The sequence below is a fragment of the Garra rufa genome, chromosome 18 (genome assembly GCF_049309525.1).
Source record: "Garra rufa chromosome 18, GarRuf1.0, whole genome shotgun sequence".
Taxonomy (NCBI): Eukaryota; Metazoa; Chordata; class Actinopteri; order Cypriniformes; family Cyprinidae; genus Garra; species Garra rufa.
In genome coordinates this window covers 8,239,474-8,266,977 of record NC_133378.1, presented here as the reverse complement: position 1 = coordinate 8,266,977, position 27,504 = coordinate 8,239,474, and the positions used below count along the sequence as shown (strand labels likewise).

Genomic DNA, 27,504 nt, shown 5'->3' with positions numbered 1-27,504 from the left:
TTGCAAGGAAAGATGTAATTTTAAGACAGCATCTCATTATTACCACAGAAGATGTCAGTTTAACGAGAAGATGTAAGTTTAACCAAAGACTATAGAATACCAAAGACATGTCACGCGTGTAGTTTTGAATGGGGAACAATGAAACGGTCATCATGGCCGCGAAGCTCCGCCTTCTTAGTGAAAGAGCCAATCGTTGATTAGTAAAGTCAGCGCGTCACTGCATCTGCCGTTAGAAGTCCCGGTTGCTATAGAAACAGCCGGTGCTCTAAGACGTGCGTTCAGTACTGCGCATGCGCACTGGCTCATCTAGCCGGAAATATGAGCGTTTTTTTAACGCAATTCAAGCACAAGGAACTATATTTGTGAGGCCGTTCTTGTTGGATTTCTTTGGAGATTTCAAATATGAAATTTAATCATAAGTTTAGCGAACAGTTTTGGAGAATTAGATGTTTCCCCATTCAAAGAGATAGGAGCTGCACTTTGATGCCCGAGAGGCGTCTCAAAGATGGCCGCCGAGTGACATGACTTGTCTTAAAAGGACTTTGGTTTAACGAGAAAAGAGATGTGGTTTTAATGACAACATTGTGAGAAAATATGTAATTTTAACAACATAACATCTCATTACGAGAAAAGACGTCGTTTTAACAACATAACATCTTGTTATTACGAATGAAGGTGTGGGTTTAACGAAAAAAATATGTAATTTTAACTACATAACATCTCGTTATTATGAGAAAAGATGCCGTTTTAACAACATTGTTATTACCAGTGAAGGTGCCGGTTTAACGAGTAAAAGATGCTATTTTAACGACATAACATTATAAGAAAATATGTTGTTTCAATGACATAACATCTCATTATTACGAGAAAACGATGTTTAGGCTTTTTTAGTAGATTTTAACGACATAAAATGTTATTGTGAGAAATGATATCGGTTTAACGAGAAAAAGATGTCGTTTAAACGACATAACATTACGTGAAAAGATGTTGTTTTAATGAGAATAAAGTCGTTTTAACGGCATAACATCTCGTTATTAAGATGACAGTTAAATGAAGAAAGATGTCCTTTCAACGACATAACATCTCATTGTTACGAGAAAAGTTGTCAGTTTAAAAAAAATATGTTGTTCTAATGACATAATATCTCGTTATTACGAGAAAAGATGTCAAATATAGCTTATTTATGTCATGCACTTGTACAAGTTGTCATGATACTGCCCTGACAGCCCTGTCTGTCTTGTCTTTGTTTAATGTTTCCTTGTTTGTCTTGTGTGTCAGCTGTGGCTGTGTCTTTGTTTATGTTTGCCATGTGCTCCCCTCGTCCTGCCTCCTTGTTATCTGTTGCCACGCCCCCTTGTTTAGTCCTAGTTGGTCTGAGTGTTGTCACCTGTTTTTCTCGTCTGGTCCTCGTTTGTCTAATTGTACTCACCTGATCCTCTTGTCATTTCCTCCCTTTATATTGTGCTCTTTCCCTCTTGTCTTTGCTGGTTCGTTTTGTGAGTTTGTATGTTTAACCATTAAGATTTTTCAGTCCCGTCCTAGATAACTGTCAGTGTTTATTCCCCTTTAGTCTAGTTTTAGTTTTTTCTTCTGAGCCCTAGTTTTTGCCTTTCCCGTTCTAGTCTTTTTGATAATCTTTATGTTTGTTTTTGTTTTACCTAGTTCTTCTGGTCTTTTGTTTAAATTCTAGTTTACATTTATTTACTTTTATTCTTTTTGATTTGTTTTCTCTAGTCTTTTTGATATCTTTATTTTTTTGTTTTACCTAGTTCTTCTGGTCTTTTGTTTAAATTCTAATTTTTCTTTTTGTTGTTCTTTTGATTTTTCTAGTCCGTTATTACCTTTTTATTTGTTTTACCTAGCTCTTCCCCGTCTTAGTTTTTGAAGCTTTTCTTTTTTGTGTGGCTGCCTTTGTCGTCTTGTCTTTTGTGTGTTTGTCTGTTCCTGCTCGGCCTCCTGAGTTCCCCCTGGTTGCTGCTCCCGGCCGCCCGGACTCTCTTCGGGGTTGCACCTGCCTCTCCATCCACGTCCTGCCTGTCTTCCCTAGTCGTGTGTTCCCAGGCCCGTGTGTGCGACTGTCTGCCCTTCCTCTTGTTTGCCCTGTCCAGTCAATAAACTGTCAAACTGTTCATTCTGCGTTTGGGTCCTCACTTACCAAATCGTGACAGAACGTACCAGCCACTCGAGGACCCAGCAGAATGAGCATTAAGTTTGTGCCACCAGCCACTGAAGAGGAGAGACTGGCACTTCGGCGGGCGGTGTCTACGCTTCGTCAGCAGGGCCAGGATCCACGGTCTTATGCCCAGTTTTTCTGGTCCATGGCAAGGGGTCTTGACTATGATGATGCAGCCCTGAAGGGGACCTTCAACCTCACCTTAGATGACCCCTTGCCACTATGGGAGATGGAGCACCTTCACATTCTGGACTTCTGGGGGTTCTCAAATTATCTGTACCACCGCCAGCACTGGCAGAACCATACTCCTCAAGAGGATATTCGCAATGACCAGCCTGCCCTTCTTTCCCCTCCGAGTCAAGTCCACCATCATCTTCTGACTCCCACAAGAATACGGAGGGATCGTAGGACGAGGGCGGCTCGATCAGCTGCGTCTGCCAGAGAGTCCGCGCCAGTGTCTGCTCCAGCCCCAGAGTCCGCGCCAGTGTCTGCTCCAGCCCCAGAGTCCGCGCCAGTGTCTGCTCCAGCCCCAGAGTCCGCGCCAGTGTCTGCTCCAGCCCCTGAGTCCGCTCCAGTGTCGGCTCCGAAGTGTAAGCAGAGAAGGAAGAGGGCAGCCCAGAAAACTGCCTTAGTCTCTGAGTCTCCCAAGCCTGCTCAAGTCATGTCGAAGTCTGCCAAGTCCATCCCAGTCATTCCAGAACCGGTCAAGCCCATTGCTATCAATCCTGATCCAGCTAAAAGTCATTCCAGTCATTCCAGAGCTGGCCAAACCCACTGCCACGCTTCCGGAGCCCGGTCAGGACGCTGCCACGCTTATGGAGCCCGGTCAGGACGCTGCCACGCTTCCCGAGGCAGGTCAGGACGCTGCCACGCTTCCCGAGGCAGGTCAGGACGCAGCCTCTCCTCCTGAGCACAGTCAGGTCACAGCTGTTCCTTCGGGGTCAGGTCACATCTCACCCGAGCGTCCAGAGTCGGCTCCCAAGAGGGCCACCAATCCCGAATCCCGAATCTGGAGGCGTCTGTCAGGGGGAGGGTACTGTCATGATCCTGCCCTGACAGCTCTGTCTTGTCTTTGTTTATGTTTGCCATGTGCTCCCCTCGTCCTGCCTCCTTGTTATCTGTTGCCACGCCCCCTTGTTTAGTCCTAGTTGGTCTGAGTGTTGTCACCTGTTTTTCTCGTCTGGTCCTCGTTTGTCTAATTGTACTCACCTGATCCTCTTGTCATTTCCTCCCTTTATATTGTGCTCTTTCCCTCTTGTCTTTGCTGGTTCGTTTTGTGAGTTTGTATATTTAACCATTAAGATTTTTCAGTCCCGTCCTAGATAACTGTCAGTGTTTATTCCCCTTTAATCTAGTTTTAGTTTTTTCTTCTGAGCCCTAGTTTTTGCCTTTCGCGTTCTAGTCTTTTTGATAATCTTTATTTTTGTTTTACCTAGTTCTTCTGGTCTTTTGTTTAAATTCAAATTTTTTTTTTCTTTTTGTTCTTTTGATTTTTCTAGTCCGTTATTACCTTTTTGTTTTACCTAGCTCTTCCCCGTCTTAGTTTTTGAAGCTTTTTTTTTTTGTGTGCCTGCCTTTGTCGTCTTGTCTTTTGTGTGTTTGTCTGTTCCTGCTCGGCCTCCTGAGTTCCCCCTGGTTGCTGCTCCCGGCCGCCCGGACTCTCTTCGGGGTTGCACCTGCCTCTCCATCCACGTCCTGCCTGTCTTCCCTAGTCGTGTGTTCCCAGGCCCGTGTGTGCGACTGTCTGCCCTTCCTCTTGTTTGCCCTGTCCAGTCAATAAACTGTCAAACTGTTCATTCTGCGTTTGGGTCCTCACTTACCAAATCGTGACAACAAGTACTCCAATTTACTTAAAGTAATTTTCACTTGAACATAACTAGTGCATTTCACAAATGTGTACAAAGCAACACTCCAATAATTGTTTTACAGTGTATATGTGGCTTTTTCTGTTTGTACAGTACTTATACATTTTGTAATATAGCATTTTTATAAGGTGGGCTATTTAAATAAATTGTCTAAATAGTACTCTCATAGATATTTTAACAAACAGTTACATAAGTATCAGTATTTGTATTTATTAAAAATGTAGCAAAAATCAAGCTATTTAAACTAAAGTAATTTAAAAGAAAAATAAACGGTCATGCTTTTATTTTGAAATGACCCTTTGACTCGGCATTTCTAGCTTAGCGTCGGTTGCTTCCCGTTGCTTGTAGGGCAAATGACAGACGTTTATAAACGCTCTTCTTATGTTCCTTCTTCGTTTCTAAAGAAGTCGTGCGTTTTTTCTCTTTTATTAGCGTAATTCATCTGTTACGTGTGCGACTGGTCAGATTTGATCGCTCACTGGATTATACGAGCGCTTTAAAACAGCTGACATCGTCCTAAATCTGTCCTCCAGTTCAGCCTGAAGAAATTCCTGCACAGATCCTTATCAACACACACGGTGGACCTTTTTTATGAACGCATGGCCGATATCTGCTTTTGAATCGCTATGTAGCCATATTTTAGTGCGTAATAAGTGATGAATGTGAGCATCTGTCAAACCAGGTAACCTCTGCTGGCTGTAAACCTCGGCTGATCTGCGGAAATGAGAGGTTAGACATAAGGGAAATGCATGGAAGAGCTGTGATTTAGGAAATGGGTGAGTATGAGGACCGTCTGCATGGGTTCGAGGGGGAGTCTCTTCATTTCCCCCCTCTACCGCGACACCCGGTCCGTCGGGAGCGAATCCACATCCAGAAGAGCAGTGTCTGCTCCAGAGCTTACTTCGTGGTGGTCATGGCTTTCTTCCACCTCTATATTATAAACATCATAGCTTTGCTGCTTTATGTGCACTATAACACTGGGTCTGGGGAGCAGGATGTACCCCTGGAGAAGAGTGCTAGTGCCCCACGACCCATGCCTGCTGAACACCAAACCCCATCCTCACCAAACCCAAGCCCAGGGCTCTCCTTCCATCTTCCACGCCTGGAGGGCATTCGGGTACATGCATGGTTATTCAATCATTTCTAGCTTATTCTAATTTGGCTTTTTATTTAATATGAGAAATCATATTTTGTTTGGTTAAACATCTGTCTCAATTTTTAATAGCATTCTTATATTTGTCTTTTATAAATTAAAGTATTTTGGCAATATATACAGCATAGCCCCAAAATGTGTAAATTATTGTCAAGAAGAAATGTTGTTACAAATGACCTCAAAAGCAATTGTAATAATAATAGAGAACATGGGCATTTTTTTTTAATTCTGTGCATGTTTAAAATAATTAATAATACACCCCCATCACCACCTCTACCCTCATTTAATTTTAAATGTAGAAAAACATTTTTATTCAAAACAGTAATACAGTAAGACTGGAGACAAATATATCCATGAAACATTGCATTTCTATTTTTTTTTTTTTTTTTTTTGTGCAATTTTAAGCATTCTTTTTTCCAAACATAGAAAATCACATTACTTTCACTTTATTAAATGCAACCCATGGTGAGCATTGCTATTTTAGTATTTATTAATCATTAGATTTTTTTTAAAACTTCATATTGGCTTCTGGCTATTTTCATAGTGAGAAAATATAATATTAAAACTAAATCAAGTTTTTATGCTTAGGTTTTTACAAAGTCTAGAGATATATTTGGTTTAACATAGGTGTTTTTCATTTTACTTAATGTTTTAGTGATTTTATTATGTGCTTTTGCCACTTTTGTTGCTATTTTAAATATGTCAGAGTAGCTTTAACTTTTTTATTTCAGATTTCGTTTTAAGAATTTTATTTCTACAACACTGGCTTTTAAAAGTTTTTAAATGTTTTTAAAGAAGTCTCCTCTGCTCACCAGGCCTGTATTTATTTGATCTAAAGTACAGCAAGAACAGTACAGTTTTGAAATATTTTTGCTATTTAAAATAACTGTTTTCTATTTAAATAGATTATAAAATATAATTTATTCCTGTGATTTTAAAGCTGATTTTTTAGCATCATTACTTCCATATTCAGTGTCACATGATCTTTCAGAAATCATTCTAATATTCTCATTTGCTGTTCAAAAAACATGCATTGTTATTATTATGTTAAAACAGCTGAGTTTAATTTTTGTAGGTTTTAGTTGTTGTTTTTTTAAAGTTCGGAAGAACAGCATTTATCTGAAATAGAAATCTTTTGTAACATTATAAATGTCTTTACATCACCTTTGATCAGTTTAAAGCATCCTTGCTAAATAAAAGTATTAATTTCTATTATATATACTGACTCCATGCTTTTGAATGGTATAGTGTATAATGTTACAAAGCTTTTTATTTCAGATAAATGCTGATCTTTGGATCTTTATATTCATCAAAGAATCCTGAAAAAAATGTACTCAATGTTTTGAAATATCGATAATAATAATAACAATAATAAATATTTTTTGAACAGCAAATCAGCATATTAGAATGATTTCTGAAGGATCATGTGACACTGAAGAGTAATGATGCTAAAAAATTAGCTTTGATCACAGGAATAAACTACATTTTAAAATATATTCAAATAGAAAACAGTTATTTTAAATAGTAAAAATATTTCACAATATAACTGCTTTTGCTGTATTTTGGATCAAATAAATGCAGGCTTGCTGAGCAGAAGAGACTTCCTTAAAAAAACATTAAAAATCTTACTGTTCAAAAACTTTTGACTGGTAGTGTACAACACAAGTCATTTCAAAAGTTCTATAGATAGATTTCTTGCTATCTAGAATTTAATAATCACATTCAATTCTACAAATTGTGTTAAAGATGTATTCAAAAATGCCTTAAATGACAAACAGTTGATGTTAGCTGTCAAAGTCATTCTTCCCTCACTTGAGGGACACAAAAGCACTCCTTTAATAAAGTAATGTGTATGTGCAATCCAGAGTTAATTTAACTTCCATGTTATGTATTTTGTGCTCAGGTTGGACATGTGCAAAGAGTGTCTCTGGTTCCTGACCGGACCCATAACATGCGCACCCTCAGCTTGAAACCATTGCTGTTTGGTGAGTTTTCAATTTCAGATTTAAGTTTTGGATTCGACTCATTAATTTCCGATGTAAAGTGACGCTAAATTTAATGACAGAAAATGAACACGTGGACTCATGTTTCAGAAAAACATTTGAAAAAGTTTAATATCTTAAGATTTAAAAAATATAGCACAAGGATCTTCTATTATTTACAACATTATAAACACCGAGATACGTTTTCAATCCCGCCGACTGAAACTCTACCCTCTACACCGATGGCTTTTCCACTTGCGTGCTGCTTGGTTCAGGTGCCGCTGGCGTTTTCCCCAGCTGAAGGCTTTAGTGACTAGCAGTCTTTTGCCCGTCACAGTGCCCGTCAACAGAAAGCTCCCCCCGTCGGGATGGTTGCGGGTCAGGTTGCCCACACAGGTGGCGTCCCGCTCCAGCCACAGTGTCAGACGACTCCTCATTTCCCCTCCCAGCAGCGGACCGTGCTTTAGGACCTCCACTCGAGAACCCAGGGAGAACATGGTCAGGACAGAACTACTGGAGTTCAGCTTGGATAGACGCACTTTAACCACTAGCAGAGACAGAGAGGGCAAGAAATGAGCAATGAGGTTCAGGATTAACAGTTTATGCTTGTTGTGAATAAGCAAAAACTAGCGTTTCTTACCAAAGTCACTTTTACAGAAGAGGTCGAGCAGTTCTTTGGATGACGTGGCCTCCTCCAACTCACAGTCTGTGCAGCTCGCGCGCGGCACCACTGAAACCAACAACAAAAGTCAGTTTGATAGAGAAAACCCTGGATCGTTTCTATCTATATTGCTCTGAAAGCTATGTATGTGGAAAGAAAGATCTCTGTGTACCTCGGCCTTCATTGCTGGTGCCGTTTTGCATATGCGCAACTGAGGAAATGCACATGAGGTGATCTTTGGGAAACTGGTCGCATTGTAGTATTCTAGGCCAGGGGTAACCGTAGCAGTTCATGATGGGGGCGCAACTGTCCCGGACTGATACGCACAAACTTCTGCATGGTGAAATGATCCTGAAAACATAGAGGTGAAGTGATGAGAGACACAATATTCACTAGCTGTGAAGAGCTTTTTGATGATTTGATGCAGAAAAGAAGCATAAAAAAGAAGAGAGGTTTTTTTTAGCTCACAGTAAGTTTACTGGTGGTCATTTGCAGAAGGATATTTCAAACCAAAAAAAAACAACCATACACTACCAGTCAAAAGTTTTTGAACACTAAGATTTTTAATGTTTTTTTTTTGTTTTTTTTTTTTTTTTTTTTAAAGAAGTCTCTTCTGCTCACTAAGCCTGCATTTAATTGATCCAAAGCACAGCAAAAATTGTTGAATATTTTTACTATTTAAAATAGCTGTTTTCTAATTTAATATATTTTAAAATGTGATTTATTCCTGTGATTTTAAAGCTGCATTTTAATATCATTACCCCAGTCACATGATCCTTTAGAAATCATACTAATATTCAGATATATATATTTTATTTTAGATTTTAAATCAAATTTAACTGATTTAACTATTATGCTTTAAATCCTTTAATATGTTGTTTCTGGTCATTTGAAAATCTATTGTTACGCTGTGCTATCACCAAATCTTGGATTTAACCTTTTCGTCCACTTTTTTTTTTTTTTTTTCAATTAGTACGGGTTTTATAATTTTTGAAACTAATTAGTCATGAGGCTCATGGCTTATCAGGGTTTCCGCGGAGTCATAAAAAGTCATAAAAAGTCATAAATTTCATAATAAGAATTTTAGGCCATAAAAGGTCATAAAAACGTTCGGATTTTCCATATAAGGTCATAAATTACATTTAGCCACGTCTTAAATGTATATGTTCGTTCATTCATGGTGCTACCAAGAAAATACGCTGGGAGCGGGATTCATTCGTTTCGCCTGTAGTTCTATCTGAGGAAATCTGTGTGGTAACATCGTGTTCCAGAACTACAAGGTCCATAATGCGGCAGTGCAGGAAATAGACTTATCGGCGGATATTTCACAGAAACTCGCGCGAAGAGCTTCACTCACTGACGGTATTCACTGGTGTATTCTCGGTTTGTCGGAAGGTATTGTCTCATTTATGTAGCGTATGGTTCTTATTAATTGATTTAACTTTACACGATGGGAAAGTGTACGTTTAACGTGGTATGGCTTGATGATGATGCGTTTAAGAGCTGGCTTAAGAAAGGAGGGTGAGGCACGAACACAGAAAAGGAAGCTGGCAGAGGACTATTTGACTGACCTCAAGAAAAAGAAAACCACTGTCCAAGAGGTTTACACCTGCCTCACCACAGAGGCCGACAAGCTGGCCGAGGAAGCAGAGGGCACATCGGGGTCAAAGATGGCCACGCCCTCAGACGGGCAAGCAAGGAAAAAAAAGAGTTGAAAAAGGTTGAGGAGGAGATCACCGTTAAGGCGGACGAACTCAGATACATGTAGACTGACTGACTGACTGACTGACGAACTGACGGACTTGTCAATACAATTTACAGTTCTTAAGTGATGTTCCTGTGTTGATAATTCATGAAAGAGCCTTCAGTTTGTCACCCTTAAGAAAAATGTATACAATTTGTTGCTGTCAAGTAAATAAAAAAACTTGAAAGGAATTCTAATGACTTTAAAAGTTATTTTTCATAGTTCGTGTAGGTCATAAATTTAAATCAAAATGGTCATAAAAAGGTCTTAAAAAGTCTTAAATTTGACTGACTAAACCCTGCAGACACCCTGCTTATGGACCTCAGTTTGAGTAAACAATATAGGAAAAAAGCTATTTTCATTCAAAAACTGAGGTGCATAAACTCAAATTACTGAAGTCAACGATCAGTGGCAAAAAATAAATACAAACCCTGTGCTAATTGAAAGAAAACAGGTTGGCAAAAAAATGAATCCAAGATTTTGTGATGATAAAGGTTATTAGAGAAATTTATAATCAAGAGCAATTTTTGTCGGACAATCATTTTTGGATTTTTTGGAAGTGTGATAGTGTGGAGAAATAAAAAGTAAATGAAAAGATAAATAAAATGTAAATAATAATAACATTATAATAACATTATTTTATTAATTAATTTACACTTCCAGTTAAATAAGTCTCTTCTGCTCACCAAGCCTGCATTTATTTGATTCCGAGTAAAACAAAAGCAATAAAATGTAGAAATATTTTTACTATTTAAAACAACAGTTTTCTATTTGAATATATTAAAATGTATGTTATGTGAGTTCAAAGCTGAAATTTTAGCATATTTACTCCAGTCATATGATCCTTCAAAAACCATTCTTATTTGCTGCTCAAAAAACATTCATTATTATTATTATGTTGAGAAAAGCTGAATAGATTTTTTTAAATTTATTTGATGAATAGAAAATTTAAGAAGAACAGCATTTATCTGAAATAAAAATCTTCGGTAACATTATAAATGTCTTTATCATCACTCCTGATGAATTTAAAGCATTCTTGCTAAATAAATGTATTCAGTAGTATAGTGTATAATGTTACAAAAGCCTTTTATTTCAGATAAATGCTGATCTTTGGATCTTTATATTCATCAAATAATCCTAAAACAATCTACTCAACTGTTTTAAATGTTGAAAATAATAATACATTTTGTTTCCTGAACAGCAAATCAGCATATTAGAATGATTTTTGAAGGATCATGTGACACTGCAGACTGGAAAAAAATTAAAGCTAGAAAATTTAGCTTTGAAATCACAGGAATAAATTATATTTAAAAAAAAATATTAAAATAGTAAAACTATTTTACAATAGTTCTGTTTTTGCTGTACTTTGGATCAAATAAATGCAGGCTGGGTGAGCAGAAGAGACTTTCTTTAAAAACATTAAAAACTTTTGACTGGTAGTGTATTTTATTAGTACTATTTTATTAGTTTTTTTTTGTTGTTGTTATACCATGTGTGAGCAAAGTCAGTGAGTTGTAGTCCAATGCAAAAGTATTAACTACTAATATTACTAACCAGAGCACAATGAGGATTAATCGTACAGAATGAATATGATCGACGAAACTGGCAATAAACACATTCTTGCTTAAGCAAGGGTGTTATTGTCTTGCTGTATTGTCATTTCATTGCAGATGATTTTCGCTTCCACTTAACATTAACATCAGTGCTAATTTGCATGATAATGGTATCATTTAACTGATTTAAATGCCATGACCACAAGCCACAGCTGCAATATTTTAAAATCATTTACTGGCATTTAGTTAAATCATTAGAGCATCATCATCCCTTGCGGTCAGTGAAAGTCAGTCTGTTATAAGTAAGTCCTACCTCTCAAGGCAAACAGGAGCGAAGAGCGAGCACAGGAAGATGCGGGCGTGCGGGTGGCACTCTCGGGCAAGGAGCGGCAGCCAACTGGTGCTCTGCTGCACGGCTTCAGCTGGAGATTCATGTCCTAGCAAGTTGGGTATCCGCATGCTGTTGTAGCCCAGACCCTGGCACAAGGCCATGTTGCTTGGGATGGGCACACAACGAGACGATCCCTGGTGTTCCCAGTGTCCGTTGGGCATGGCACCGATGCCAGGGCCAAGCAGGAGCAGCAGTAGAGCAGACGCGGATAGCATTATAGTTCAGAGAGCTTCAGAGAGCTGGAGAGTCAATGTAAGGTAGTGCCAGGGTAAATCAGTGATAGGTGTATTTATACACCACTGCCTGAGGCCCATCTGGGAGAGGGCGGGACTTTGCAGGACGTGAGAGTGGATTGGTTAGGGAGGGTGTGTATGTGTGACTGTGTGTGAGGTGCTGATTCTTCCGTTTCTCTGCTGGAGATGATGAATAGTGAGCGCTACTTTACCACACACTTCCTTTTCCTCTCTTCTTTTCTGAGGAGTGAGATTATGATAAGTAGATGTTGATAGAAAATTAAATAGATAGATACACACACACACACACACACACACATACATATAAATGGATAGATCAGTTTCTAAATAGATGTCAGGTAGATGAAAGCTTGGATAAACAAACAGATGGATAGATGGGTAAATGCGTATATGAGTATATGTAACAGTAAGATTTTTAGTTTTTTGTTTTTTTTTAAGAAGTCTCTTCTGCTCACCAAGCCTGCATTTATTTTATCTAAAGAACAGCGAAAACAGAAGAAATATTTTCTGAACTGTTTTCTATTTTAATATATTTTAAAATGTAAATTATTCCTTTCACCAAATCTTGGATTTAACCTTTTTGTCAGCTTGTTTTCTTTCAATTAGCACAGGTTTTGTAATTCTTGAAACATATAAATAGGTAGATAAATTGGGAGATAGATGGTTAGACAGAGATAGATGTTAGGTAGATTAATTGGTAGATAAACTGACATAGACATGTTAGATGGTTAGATATATCAGATAGATAGATAGATAGATAGATAGATGTTAGATGATTAGATGATTACATATATATATATATATATATATATATATATATATATATATATATATATATATATATATGGGTAGATAAATTGCGAGATAGAATGTATCTATCCATATATCTATCTGTCTTTGTCTATCCATCCATCCATCCGATCCATCCATCCAATCCAATCCATCCATCCATCCAATCCAATCCAATCCAATCCAATCCATCCATCCATCCATCCAATCCAATCCATCCAATCCAATCCATCCATCCATCCAATCCAATCCAATCCATCCATCCATGCAATCCAATCCAATCCATCCAATCCATCCATCCAATCCATCCAATCCATCCATCCAATCCATCCAATCCATCCAATCCAATCCATCCATCCATCCAATCCAATCCAATCCAATCCATCCATCCATCCAATCCAATCCATCCAATCCAATCCAATCCATCCAATCCCATCCATCCATCCATCCATCCATCCATCCATCCATCCATCCATCCATCCATCCGATAAATTGTGAGATAGATAGATACATTTCTAGATAGATGTTAGGTAGATAAATGGATGGATAAACCAACATATAGACAGATGGTTAGATAGATATAAATGGTAGATTGGATGGATAGATGTTGGGTAGATAAACACTGCATAGACAAAATGTTTGATGGATAAATACTTGAATAGATAAGTAGTTCATTCAGTGTTCATGGTTACATGGATGGATAAATAGATATATTAAGATGGTTCTTAGTGTTTACTGTATGAGAAGTTGATTTTAGGAAAGGTCAGATTGTGAAAGTGTAAAGCTCTAGGAAGGCCTGGCTGTGACAGAGGTGTGTGAAAGGAAGTGTGTAAGTGTGAGAGGGCTGGAGTGGCGTCTGTGCGTGTGTGATGCTCAGGAGTTTTTCTTCCCCTGCTGGGAGCACTACACAATGTCTACCCCAAAAATGGCCCTCACTTCCTGTCCACTCCATTCCCAGGACCCTTTCATTCCCCTCATCCGATCTAATGAGTTAGAGCGACCGCATCTCTCGCAGACAAACCATGCGGAAGAGCTTTATAAAGAGCGTATGTCTCTGTTCGTGTATATGTTTATGCGTTGTCTGCATTTGAATGCCACAGAACAATAACAGTGAGAGATAACACTGAAACCTATATACAGCAATCTGAATCCCTGAGCACTCTCACCCACCTCAGAGAAACAATGGCCCCCGCCAGAACACATTAATGGCACAGTCTCATTAACACTCTCAATGGGTCAAGCAACACCATAAGACTTAAAGAGGGGGATGGGCGCATTTCATTATATTTGACAACTTAGTGGCTTCTCCTCTGATCTTAGCTATTTAAAAATGATTCCATTAGCCAGATTAAACAAGTCTTAATAAATACAGTACTAGTCAAACATTTGGATACACCTACTAATTCTTTATTATTATTTTTAGAATTATTTTCAAAGTATTGTATAGTGAATCAAAACTAAGAACATTTATTTGTTTGTTTGTTTGTTTGCAAATAATATTTATAGAATATGTATTTATCTTCAAATAAAATGCATAAAATCATCCTTTTATGTGTAAATAATATCTATAACATTTATTATTTGCGCATAATAGTTATAAACTGATTTATTTATTTGCAAAAATATTTATAAAAATATGTATTTATCTTCAAATATTTATAAAATCATCTGTTTATATGCAAATAATATCTATAGAAATATTTAATTGAATATTAATTTGATAAAATGTATATATTTTAAATAGTCTTTAGTTATTTGCAAATAATGTCTATAGAAATATTTAATTAATTGCATATTAACATTTATAATAATATTTTTTGAAAATAATTTATTTGTAAATAATATTTATGAAAATATGTATTTATCTTCAATTAATACAGTATTTATAAAATCATCTGTTTATTTGCAAATGTCTATAGAAATGTTTAATTGCATATTAATTTTATAAAATGTATATTTTTAAAATAATATTTAAAGTTATTTGCTAATAAAATCTATAGTAATATTTATTTAATTGCATGGTAACATTTATAACATTATATATATTTTTTTGCAAATAATTATTAAATTATTTATTAATTTGAAAATAATATTTATAAAATCATCTGTTTATTTGCAAATAATATCTATAGAAATATTCCACTGCATTGATGTTATAGAATGTATATTTTTAAAAATAATATTTAAAGTTATTTGCAAATAATATCTATAGAAATATTTATTTAATTGCATATTTACATTTCTAAAAATATTTTTGGAAATAGTAAATCACATAAAATGATTTATTTATTTGCAAATGATATCTGTAGAAATATTTAATTGCATATTAATTTGTATAAAATTTGCAAATAATGCAAATGAATGAGCAAATAATATCTATATAAATATTAATTTAACTGCATATTAACATTTATAAATATATTTAGTTTTTTGCAAATGATAGTTATGAAATAATTTATTAATTTGCAAATATTTATGAAAATATGTATTTATCTTCAAATAATATTTAGAAATATTTAATTGCATATTAACATTTATATAAATATATATTTATCCAAATAATAGTAATAAAAAGATTATTTATTTGTTAATGTTTATGAAAATATGTATTTATCTTCAAATAATGTCATGTTTATTTGCAAATGTCTATAGAAATGTTTAATTGCATATTAATTTTATAAAATGTATATTTTTAAAATAATATTTAAAGTTATTTGCTAATAAAATCTATAGTAATATTTATTTAATTGCATGGTAACATTTATAACATTATATATATATTTTTGCAAATAATTATTAAATTATTTATTAATTTGAAAATAATATTTATGAAATCATCTGTTTATTTGCAAATAATATCTATAGAAATATTCCACTGCATTGATGTTATAGAATGTATATTTTTAAAAATAATATTTAAAGTTATTTGCAAATAATATCTATAGAAATATTTATTTAATTGCATATTTACATTTCTAAAAATATTTTTGGAAATAGTAAATCACATAAAATGATTTATTTATTTGCAAATGATATCTGTAGAAATATTTAATTGCATATTAATTTGTATAAAATTTGCAAATAATGCAAATGAATGAGCAAATAATATCTATATAAATATTAATTTAACTGCATATTAACATTTATAAATATATTTAGTTTTTTGCAAATGATAGTTATGAAATAATTTATTAATTTGCAAATATTTATGAAAATATGTATTTATCTTCAAATAATATTTAGAAATATTTAATTGCATATTAACATTTATATAAATATATATTTATCCAAATAATAGTAATAAAAAGATTATTTATTTGTTAATGTTTATGAAAATATGTATTTATCTTCAAATAATGTCATGTTTATTTGCAAATGCTATCTGTAGAAATATTGCATATTTATTTGTATAAAATGTTTTAAATAATATTTAAATAAATAATATATTTTTATATCTAAATAGTTATTTGCAAATAATTTAATTTCATATGGACAAAATATTTATTTTTGCAAAAAAAAAACGTTTATTAATTTACAAATAATGTTTATAAAATAAGAATTCATGTATTTATTTGCAAATAATATTAAAATACTTATTGCAAATGCTTATTTGTAAATGTTATTTATCTAAACTTTTTTAATTGCATACTATACAAATATTTGTCTTTATTTATGTTTTAATAAAACCATATTATAAAAACACATTTTTTACTTATCTGCCTAATTTGCCAAAAACATTTCCCAATATTAATACGCTTGCTTTGTAAATATATTCATATAGACATTTACATTCCTTTACAAAACAAACTTCAAACATTTAAGCTTAAAAAGTTCAAATCTTTAAGATATTGAGAAATTTGGCGCAAACTTCTGTTGCTGGTTACATAAACTGAATAGTTTAGTCATACAAGTTAATCATCTAATTGTTTTTTCTTCAAGGCAAGTCATTACCTTTGAAGTCAGTTACATAAAACAGAAAATTGGTCCAATTTAATTCTGAAAAGTAAGAGTCATTATTACCCTTGGCAAATTGCTAGTTGTTCAAACTAGTTCTTACAGTCTTAAGATAGTAGCTGTGTTTATTCAACCAGGCTAAGACTGACTAGTACCTTTTTTTTTACTACCAACTCCTGTTCAGGTCATCTTCACATTCACCTGGCAATAATGGTTCTCACCAAAAGAGAATTGATTACATTAACACCCATTTGCAGTGTCTGTTGATTAGCCCTGCATAGTGTGACATTGATCCTTTAATCCTGGAGTCTAATCTCATAATGTTCTCCCCTCGTTGACGTTCTCTCTGTCTGCCTCTCACAGACACTTACTGCTACAATAGATCAAACACAGATACTCTGAAATCATTGCAGCCTTTAAGACTCTCTTAACACATTGTTGAAGAGGTGTGCTGGGATCTTCAGCTGATACCCCACAACTGTTAACAGTGTAGACTGTAGGCAACACCCTAGCAACCACATAGCAACACTCTGGCATTCACCTTACTATCCAAGCATCATGGAGAAAGTTTGTCATTGAAATTTAGGTCTAAAAGCAAGCAACTGAAAAAGAAAACATAGCAGTATATGTAATAGTATACTGGATCCGGGTAGCTCTTAAAGTGACAGCAGTCTAATATTGCTGCTGTCTGTCATTTATGTTAATCAAACAGCAAAAGAGAAAATCTCTCACTTTTCTTGACCAAATCATTTTGTAACTTTAAAAAGAAGATATATATATATATATATATATATATATATATATATATATATATATATATATAGTTTACACAGTGAGGAATATGCAGTGTTTTATACATTGTGACCCGATCTGGCGAAATGAGATTATTATTTTACCCAATTACAGGGATCATACAAAATGCATGTTATTTTTTTTTTAATTTAGTACTGACCTGAGTAAGATGTTTCACATAAAAGTTGTATACATATAGTCTACAAGAGAAAATAATAGTTGAATTTATAAAAAATTACCCTGTTCGAAAGTTTACATACACTTGATTCTTAATATTGTGTTGTTACCTGAATGATCCACAGCTGTTTTTTTTTTTTTTTTTTTTTGTAAGTTATAACTGTTCATGAGTCCCTTGTTTGTCCTGAACAGTTAAACTGCCTGCTGTTCTTCAGAAAAATCCTTCAGGTCCCACAAATTCTTTGGTTTTCCAGCCATTTTGTGTATTTGAACCCTATCCACCAATGACTGTATGATTTTGAGACCCATCTTTTCACACTGTGACAACTGAGGGACTCATATGCAACTATTACAGAAGGTTCAAACACTCACTGATGCTCCAGAAGGAAACACAATGCATTAAAAGCTGGGGGTGAACACTTTTGAACAGAATGAAGATGTGTACATTTTTCTTATTTTGCCTAAATATAATATTTTTTTCTTTTAGAACTGCCCTTCAGAAGCTACAGAAGATACTTGCATGTTTCCCAGAAGATAAAATGAGTTCAATTTACCCTTCTCAAATACAAAAAGTTTCACTCCCCGGCTCTTAATGCATTGTTTTTCCTTCTGGAGCATCAGTGAGCGTTTGAACCTTCTGTAATAGTTGCATATGAGTCCCTCAGTTGTCCTCAGTGTGAAAAGATGGATCTCAAAATCATACAGTCATTGCTGGATAGGGTTCAAAAACACAAAAATGCTATTACTAATTTATTAATACTATTTAAAACATCTTCCTGATCCAAAACTTTTGAATAGTAGTGTTGCAGAATAGGATGTATGCTGTATATAGGTGTATAGTGTGCAGACTGGCATTGGCATGTTGATGTTTGTTTCAGAGATCCCAGGATTCCTCAGTGTGGAGGAGAGCAGTGTAGTGATGCAGCTGGCCCAGTTGAAGGGCCTGACCCACAGCTCTCTCCTCACGGCACCAGACAGCCAGGAAGAACAGCTCACTCAAGACGAGCTCTTCAGCCTGCTCGACCTCAACCAGGACGGCCTTCTGCAGAGAGAGGAGGTCAGAACACCGTCATTCTGCTAATGCTGACACATAAATGTATCTATTCAGTGGCTTCAATAGAAAATTCAATCAACATTTACTCACCCTCATGTCGTTCCAAACCAGTAAGACCTTTGTTCATCTTCAGAACACAAATTAAGATCATTTTGATGAAAGCTGAGAGCTTTCTGACCCTGCATAGACAGCAACACAACTGACACGTTTAAGGCCCAGAAAGGTAGTAAGGACATTCTTTAAAATAGTCCATGTGACGTCAGTGGTTCAATCATAATGTTATGAAACCATTTGTGCACAAAGAAAACACAAATAACAACTTTATTCAATAATTTCTACTCTTTCGTGTCAGTCTTCGACATGCTGATGCAGGAGCCAGCATTCTGACATAGAACCCGAATGCGCTGCGTCTTGTTTTCAATCAGAGGATTGCCCATGCTTGTGTTGTGGTACTTTCGTGAATGTGTGTCAAAGACCGACTCGCAAGAGAAGAAATTCTTGAATAAAGTCGTTATTTTTGTTTTCCTTGCACACGATAAGTATTCTCGTAGCTTCATAACATTACAGTTGAACCACTGATGTCACATAAACTATTTTAACAATATTCTTACTGCCCTTGTGAGCCTTGAACGTGTCAGTTGTGTTGCTGTTTATGCAGGGTCAGAAAGCTCTCAGATTTCATCAAAAATATCTTTATTTGTGTTCTGAAGATGAACAAAGGTCTTACAGGTTTGGAATGACATGAGGGTGAGCAATTAATGACAGAATTTTCATTTTTGGGTGAACTATCTTTTTAAGAGTGTGTTCACACTTCTAGTTTGGTTCGTATGATACATTTGGTCCTGGTCCGCTAAGCATTCACACTGGCATTTTTGACAGCAAACCTAAAAATACTGAACCAAAAGGCATAGTGATGCATTCACAACCTGATTGGTCAGGTTGAATGATGTATATTTTGTGACGGAACTCACCGAACACTACAAACAAAAGAAAAAGGTGCGTTCGACTTAAAGCGAATACACCTAATGCCGCCTGCTGGACTAAGTGTGCTCATTGTTGCATGTACTGTATATGGTTTTATTTTCACCACCTGCAAACTCACAAAAACTTATAAAAGGCACTTTACCTCTCGTTGCTCCACCTTTGCCCTTTGCTTGTATTGTTTGGGATACACCGCTAGTTTTCTTTGGTTTTCTTTATCAGTGAGAGGCGTAAACCAGCCAAAGTATAAGCACAAAAATATAAAATACTGTTTAATAACTGTTATTGACAAATTCTCTAAAAATACAGATATTATTTTTGGTCAATTTTAAACACACCTACTTTCGATGTATATACAGGTGCATCTCAATACATATTAGAATGTCGTGGAAATGTTCATTTATTTCAGTAATTCAACTCAAATTGTGAAACCCGTGTATTAAATCAATTCAGTGCACACAGACTGAAGTAGTTTGGTTAATTGTGATGATTTGGCTCACATTTAACAAAAACCCACCAATTCACTCAACAAATCTCAACAAATTAGAATATGGTGACTTGCCAATCAGCTAATCAACTCCAAAACACCTGCAAAGGTTTCCTGAGCCTTCAAAATGGTCTCTCAGTTTGGTTCACTAGGCTACACAATCATGGGGAAGACTGCTGATCTGACAGTTGTCCAGAAGACAATCACTGACATCCTTCACAAGGAGGGTAAGCCACAAACATTCATTGCCAAAGAAGCTGGCTGTTCACAGAGTGCTGTATCCAAGCATGTTAACCCTTTTTTTAAATGTAAGCCAAATCATCACAGTTAAAAGAACCAAAGACTTTAACTACTTCAGTCAGTGTGCATTGAATTAATTTAATACACAAGGTTCACAATTTGAGTTGAATTACTGAAATAAATGAACTTTTCCACGATATTCTGATTTATTGAGATGCACGTACATTTTCGTCAAAAACACAGTAGTTTTTACTGCTTTTTTGAAAGCTTAACTCATAAGTTGTTCCACAAAAGAAAATAATACCATTTGGAACAATATGAGGGTGAGGAAATGATTCTAATTCTAGTTTCAGGAATAATGACTGAATACGGAGGGAGCCGAGAGATAAAAACAGTAATAAAATGAATATTCCCAGAGTTAATAGCATCTGTTCCGCCACAGATTTTGAGTCTGTCCCATTCAACTGATGGATCTTGGCTGAGCTCATACAATTTACGGAAAATCCACACCGGGCTTGAGACCAACCCTTCTGGTAAGTCAAGTGTGTGTGTGCGAGTGTGTGTGGTGGGTCTGATACAATGACACAACATGCAGTGTTTTCTAGCAGCTTCCGGATGGATCCTATCGTCACTCATTAAAGTCTCATTAATATGAGGGTTACACACACACACATCCGGTCGCATACGGTCTCACTGAGGTAGCGTCCTTTCTTCCGGTCCCCTCTGCCCTATTGTCTGGAGAGCGTCCCGCTGTGGTTTGGTTCCGGAGGGGAAAGAGTGAAGACTCACTGACCCGCGAATAAAGGGGAAAAATAGAGAAATGCTATTCTTGTTTTTCTCTCCCTGTTCATTGTGACACTAACACCAACAGTAATGTTTATGTGTGGTGTTTTCTGACGCGAGGACCTCTATTACTGTTGCACATACTTTATGTTGAGAACTTAAACACCCCTAACCCTAAATATTAAACTTCTGGATGCATTTTGTCCAGCACCATGAAGCTTGTTGACAAATCCCAAAGCCATATGTAGAAACCAGAATATCAGAGACTTACAAATGAGCTCATTTGACCTGGACATGAAGGAAGCCACTTAGAACATGCTAGCAACCACATAGAAATGGGTTAAAAATATAAACAATAGCAACCACCCAAAATATACTAGCATTGCACCACTTACATTTTCTTCCTGATTTCTTTTGCTTTAAATGGTCAGATAGATGCATAAATGTTCTGAATGTGTTTCTTTTGCTATATGGTAGCTATAGCTGATGTGGAGTGGTGTGTTTGCAGGGGTTTTGTCTCTGCAGGAGTTTAAGCGTGTCAGTGGTGGAGTGTTGCAGTACAGCGCTGCTGGCCAAGGTTTGGACGGACATGCCAAGGTCAGGCAGAGAAGCACACACACACGGCTTTACCTAGGAGAGGGCACACACCACCTGCTGAGGAGCATCAAAAACAGGTAAAGCCTTCAGATGGGTGGAGTAGTGCTTACAGCTAAAGGCTGGAAATCAGAAATATTCTGGTTCAGTCTGGCACAATTACACACTTCAGCAAGGCACTTGAAAAGGTAATTACACTGAATAAAATACTGTCATTGTTTACTTACTCTTATATCATTCCAATTCTGTACAGCTTTCTTTCTGTTGTGAAACAATTTGTTTTGGACTTCTTATTGACTTATTGGCTCTTTTAAAGAAAAATTAGTTGAACTACTTTTTTGCTGTGTTCATTTTGTTTTTTGTTTTGGATTCCTCATTGACTTTCATTGAATGGACAAAATTGGAACGTTTTGTTTTGTTTGTTCGCTTTGTTTTGGACTCCTCATTGACTTTCATCGTGTGGACAAAATTGGAACGTTTTGTTTTGTTTGTTTGTTTTGTTTTGGACTCCTCATTGACTTTCATCGTGTGGACAAAATTGGAACATTTTGTTTTGTTTGTTCGTTTTGTTTTGGACTCCTCATTGACTTTCATTGAATGGACAAAATTGGAACGTTTTGTTTTGTTTGTTCGTTTTGTTTTGGACTCCTCATTGACTTTCATTGAATGGACAAAATTGGAACGTTTTGTTTTGTTTGTTCGTTTTGTTTTGGACTCATTGACTTTCATCGTGTGGACAAAATTGGAACGTTTTGTTTTGTTTGTTCGTTTTGTTTTGTTTTGGACTCCTCATTGACTTTCATTGAATAGACAAAGAAGTTGGAACATTTTCTTTGTTTTCATTTCATTTTGTTTTGGACTCATCAACTTTAATTGTACAACAAAGACATTGCAAAGTTTTGTTTTGTTTCATTTTGTTTTGGACTCCTCATTTACTTTCATTGTATGGACAAAGAAGTTGGAACGTTTTGTTTTGCTTTGCTTTGCTTTGCTTTGCTTAATTTTGTTTTGGAGTCCTCACTGACTTTCATTGTATGGACAAAGAGGGTAGGATGTTTTGTCTGTTCATTTTGTTTTGTTTTGGACTCCTTAACTTTCATTGTATTGACAAACAAGTTGGAAAGGTTTGCTTCATTTTGTTTTTGGGCTCCTCACTGACTTTCATTGTATGGACAAAGAAGTTGGAACATTTTGTTTGTTTTTGTTTCATTTAGTTTTGGACTCATTAACTTTTATTGTATGGATAAAGAAGTTGAAAAGTTGTGTTTGTCTTTGTTTTGGATTCCTCATTGGCTTCAGTATGGACAAAGACATTGGAAAGTTTTTTTGTTTTCGTTTTGTTTTGCTTCATTTTGTTTTGGACTCCTTATTGACTTTTATTGTATGGACAAAAAAGTTGAAAAGTTTTGTTTGTCTTTGTTTTGTTTTGGACTCCTCTTTGACTTTAATAGTATGGACAAAGAAGTTAGGACATTTTGCTTGTTTTGTTTTCATTTCATTTTGTTTTTCACTCATCGTTTTTAATTGTCCAGACAAAGACATTGGAAAGTTTTGTTTTGTTTATCTTAGATGTGTTTTGTTTTAGACTCCTCAACTTTTATTGTATAGGGAAAGAAGTTGGAAGTTTTGTTTATCTTTGTTTTGTTTTGTCTTGTTTTGTTTTGGACTCATCAACTTTAATTGTACGGACAAAGACATTGGAAAGTTTTGTTTATCTTTGTATTGTTTTGGACTCCTCATTGACTTTGATTGTTTATACAAACAAGTGAGACCATTTTGTTTTGTTTGTCTTCATTTTGTTTTGTTTTGCTTCATTTTGTTTTGGACTCCACAACTTTCATTGCATGGACAAAGAAGTTGGAAAGTTTTGTTTATCTTTGTTTTGTTTTGGACTTCTCATTGACTGTCGTTGTATGGACAAACAAGTTAGTTTTGTTTGTTTGTCTTCTTTTTATTGTATGGACAAAACAGTTGAAACATTTTTGTTTTGGACTCCTCAGTGGCTTTAACTGCGTAGACAAAAAACAGTTGAAGCTTTTTTGTTTTGTCTCGTTTTGCCTTCCTTACTGATTTTCATTGTATTGGTAAAACAGTTGAAGCAATAGTTCGGTTTAGAACTCCTCATTGACTTTCACTGACAAAACCAGCTGAAAAAGAAAAGAAAAGAAAGCTGAGAAAAGAGGTTTTGTGTTCTGTAGCAGAAAGACACCCACACAGAATTGGAGTGATATGAGGGTGAGTAATTGATGACTATCCCTGTAATCCCAGATCACCCAAAAAGATTTCTCTTTAAGTAAGTCTACTTTACATTGCTTTGGGGTAAAAGTCAGTAAAAGTATTTATTTGTGCAGACCTTGTACCAAAATAGAGCTAGTTTATGACATCCAGATAAAAGAACAGACAAACTATTATTGTTGTTTTTCTCCAGAGTGACCCGTTTAACGCGGCTGCCGTCCTCATTGGTCGATCTCAGCGAGCCAATGGAAGTGGTCCGTTATGAGCAGGGCGGCCACAGCCACGCCCACCACGACAGCAGCCCCACCAATCCCGACAGCAGCTGCGTCCACACACATCTGGCAGCAAATAACTCCGCCTCCAAGCAGCTCGCATGCAGGTACGTTTATCATACAAACTATTTGACTGACTCTTAAAAATGTTCCGCCATAATAATAGTATTTTTATACTTCTGTACTTCCCAGGTATCTGACAGTCCTGCTGCATCTGAACTCGGCGGACGGAGGTGGAGAGACCAGCTTCCCCGTGGCTGACAACAGGACATATGAGGAAGAGGTGAGCCATGTCCTGTTTCTATGGCAACAGGGGGAGGTGAGCTCTGTTGCCATAGCAACCAGGCAGCAACAGGAAGATGGTCTTGAATTATGATAGCTATCGTAGGCACTTGACGTTATTGCAGCTTCACTCGGAAACTCTGCGTGTGCGTTTCAGGTCTTAGGTGACCTCTCTCAGCAGTACTGTGATAAAGGGAATCTGAAGGTCAAACCTGTTGCTGGAACAGCTCTGCTGTGGTACAACCACCTCTCAGATGGCAACGGTGAGTGACTATTATGGCAAGCCGTTTTAGCCTAAAATGTACTAAGCGCTACTTGTTGTAAATGCATTTTTACAAGTAACAATTCAATTAGAGAGCTCTATAATCCAATTCCTACTAGTAACAATGCCAATTAGAGAGCTCTTTAAATAAATTTTACTAGTCAAGAATTTCAATTAGGGAGCTCTCTAAATCAATTTTTACTAGTAATTATTCCAGTTAGAGAGCTCACTAATTCAATTTTGACTAGTAAGAATTTCAATTAGGGAGCTCTACAATTTAATTATTAATAGTAACAATTATAATTTGAGAGCTCTCTAATTCAGTTTTTACTAGTAAGAACTGAATTAGAGAGCTCTTTAATTCAATTACAGAGCTCTGCAATTAAACAACTTTAATGTATGGCAAGCCGTTTTAGCCTAAAATATACTAAGCGTTACTCGTCGTAATTGCATTTTCACTAGTAAAAATTTAATTAGAGAGCTCTATAATTAAATTTTTACTAGTAACAATTCCAATTAGAGAGCTCTCTAAATCAGTTTTTACTAGTAATAATATCAATTAAAGAGCTCTGCAATTAAACATATCTTTAATGTGTTTTTTTACTAGTAAAAATTGAATTGTAGAGCTCTGTAATTGCATTTTTACTAGTAATAATTAAATTAGAGAGCACTCTAATCGGAATTGTTACTAGTAAAAACTGAATTAAAGAGCTCTCTAAATGGAATTCTTACTAGTAAAAATTGATTTATAGAGCTCTCTAATTGTAATTGTTACTAGTGATAATTCAATTGTAGACCTCCCTAATTGAAATTCTATCTAGTAAAACTTGATTTGGAGAGCTTTTAATTGTAATTGTTACTAGTAAAAATTCTGTTGTAGAGCTCTGTTATTAAAAATGAATAGACGTCAATGGAGTCATATGACTAGTAAAAATTCAATTGTAGAGCTCTCTAATTATAATTGTTACTAGTAAGAATTCAATTGTAGAGCTCTTTAATTGGCATTGTTACTAGTAAAAATTGCAATTACAACGAGTAACACATAGTATATTTTAGGCTGAGACGGCTTGCCATATTATTGTGTTTTTTTACTAGTAAAAATTTAATTGTAGAGTTCTGTAATTGCACTTTTACTAGTAATAATTAAATTAGAGGGCTCTCTAATTGGAATTGTTACTAATAAACATTTATTTACAGAGCTCTCTAATTGAATTGTTACTAGTAAAAATGCAATTACGACGAGTAACGCTTAGTATGTTTTAGGCTAAAACGGCTTGCCATAGACTATATATTATATTTCTATCAGGTTGGGTTGGAGAGCTGGATGAATTCTCTCTTCACGGTGACTGCTTAGTCACACGGGGCTTCAGGTGGACAGGAAGTGTGTGGGTGAACATCGACCCTGACCAGCAACGGCAGGAGCGCTACCAGCGCCTGGTCTCATGGCATCCGGACGAGCAAAGCAAAAAGCCAGAGCATGGAGACCTTCACCAAGACCTCTGAACCAGACGTCCTGTTGAAGTTACGCTTCTGTGCTGATCTAGAATCAGTTTTTGCTAAGCCTTGTTTAGGAAAGTAAAAGCTGGTTCAGTAAGAGATACCCACTGCTGCTGCAAGCTTTACCTTCATAGCTGTCGCCCCATGCTCCGGTGACATGTCATTTAATATTCATGAGTTCGACAGGGAAATTTCTCTTTCAATAATAGCTAAACATTCACTGATATATAGTTTGCTGCTTTCGCACAAGTTATTTATTCCCTATTTATGAAGAGTTTATTTATTCAATGTGGCATATTTATTGAAGTTATTATTTATTTGTCTATTGCTATTTATTAAATTATTTATTATGTTATTATTTATTCATATATATATCAAATGTGTGGTGTGTACATATATATATTTATAAATACAGTCACATAATATGTGTCTGTCTCAGGTTTGGTTACGCACAGGTTGTCTTTTTCCATTTTAATGCACAAAGAAAGTTGTCAGATATGTAAGTTAAATTATGAAGAAATAAATTCATACTTATTGAAAAGTGTATTAGTGTTTTTTTTCCGTTTCACTGGTCAACTTTGTGTAGGAATTAAACCTCAACAATCACACATAAATGCAAGTGCACGATTTCCCCACAAGAGGGCAAGCTTTCTAACTGACAAGGGCTTTGTGTACAGTTGAGGTCAAAAGTTTACATAGACCTTGCAGAATCTGCAGAATGCTAATTATTTTACCAAAATAAGAGGGATCATACAAAATGCATGTTATTTTTGATTTACTACTGACATGAACTACTGACACAAGAGAAAATAATAGTTGAATTTATAAAATTGATCGTTCAAAAGTTTAAATACCAGTACACTTTCTTAATACTGTGTTGTTACCTGAATGATCCACAGCTGTGTTTTTTGTTTAGTGATAGTTGTTCATGAGACCCTTGTTTGTCCTGAACACTTAAATTGCCTGCTGTTCTTCAGAAAAATCCTTCAGGTCCCACAAATTCTTTTTTTTTTTTTTTTGCCGTTTTGTGTATTTGAACTCTTTCCAACAATGACTGTATGATTTTGAGATCCATCTTTTCACACTGAGAACAACTGAGGAACTCATATGCAACTATTACAGAAGGTTCAAACACTCAGTAATGCTTCAGAACGAAAAGCCATGCATCAATAGCCGGGGGTGAAAACTTTTGAACAGAATTAAGATGTGTACATTTTTCTTATTTTGCTTAAATATCATATTTTTTTTATTTAGTACTGCCATCCAAAAGCTACAGAAGATACTTACATGTTTCCCAAAAGACAAAATAAGTTTAATAAGTAAAATTTA

The 27,504-nt window shown here is 35.5% G+C and overlaps 2 protein-coding genes across 2 annotated transcripts; one reads left to right on the top strand and one right to left on the bottom strand.

The window, feature by feature from the left end:
* Positions 1 to 4,361: 4,361 nt before the first annotated feature.
* Positions 4,362 to 26,693, top strand: p4htma (prolyl 4-hydroxylase, transmembrane a). Its single transcript, XM_073823561.1, has 9 exons — positions 4,362 to 5,155; positions 7,095 to 7,176; positions 18,367 to 18,545; positions 20,693 to 20,783; positions 21,542 to 21,707; positions 24,056 to 24,241; positions 24,327 to 24,417; positions 24,574 to 24,679; positions 25,985 to 26,693. Exons 1-9 carry the CDS (start codon positions 4,811 to 4,813, stop codon positions 26,179 to 26,181), a joined length of 1,443 nt encoding a protein of 480 aa, XP_073679662.1. The 5' UTR covers positions 4,362 to 4,810; the 3' UTR covers positions 26,182 to 26,693.
* LOC141291393 (secreted frizzled-related protein 5) lies at positions 7,333 to 11,905 on the bottom strand. Its single transcript, XM_073823562.1, has 4 exons — positions 11,445 to 11,905; positions 8,007 to 8,185; positions 7,814 to 7,903; positions 7,333 to 7,720 (listed from the first exon to the last, which is right to left on the bottom strand). The coding sequence occupies exons 1-4, from the start codon at positions 11,735 to 11,737 to the stop codon at positions 7,401 to 7,403; spliced, it is 882 nt and encodes a 293-aa protein (XP_073679663.1). The 5' UTR covers positions 11,738 to 11,905; the 3' UTR covers positions 7,333 to 7,400.
* Positions 26,694 to 27,504: the final 811 nt, after the last annotated feature.

Bases quoted from the DNA above. Each gene is read 5' to 3' on its own strand.
- p4htma (XM_073823561.1), top strand. From the start codon at position 4,811: ATGGGTGAGTATGAGGACCGTCTGCATGGGTTCGAGGGGGAGTCTCTT. The intron at 21,708-24,055 runs GTAAAGCCTTCA...GTTTTTCTCCAG, and splicing joins CTGAGGAGCATCAAAAACAG to AGTGACCCGTTTAACGCGGC. The intron at 24,242-24,326 runs GTACGTTTATCA...TGTACTTCCCAG, and splicing joins TCCAAGCAGCTCGCATGCAG to GTATCTGACAGTCCTGCTGC.
- LOC141291393 (XM_073823562.1), bottom strand. From the start codon at position 11,737: ATGCTATCCGCGTCTGCTCTACTGCTGCTCCTGCTTGGCCCTGGCATC. The intron at 8,186-11,444 runs GTAGGACTTACT...CTATGTTTTCAG, and splicing joins GCTCCTGTTTGCCTTGAGAG to GATCATTTCACCATGCAGAA. The intron at 7,904-8,006 runs GTACACAGAGAT...TGTTGGTTTCAG, and splicing joins CACCAGCAATGAAGGCCGAG to TGGTGCCGCGCGCGAGCTGC.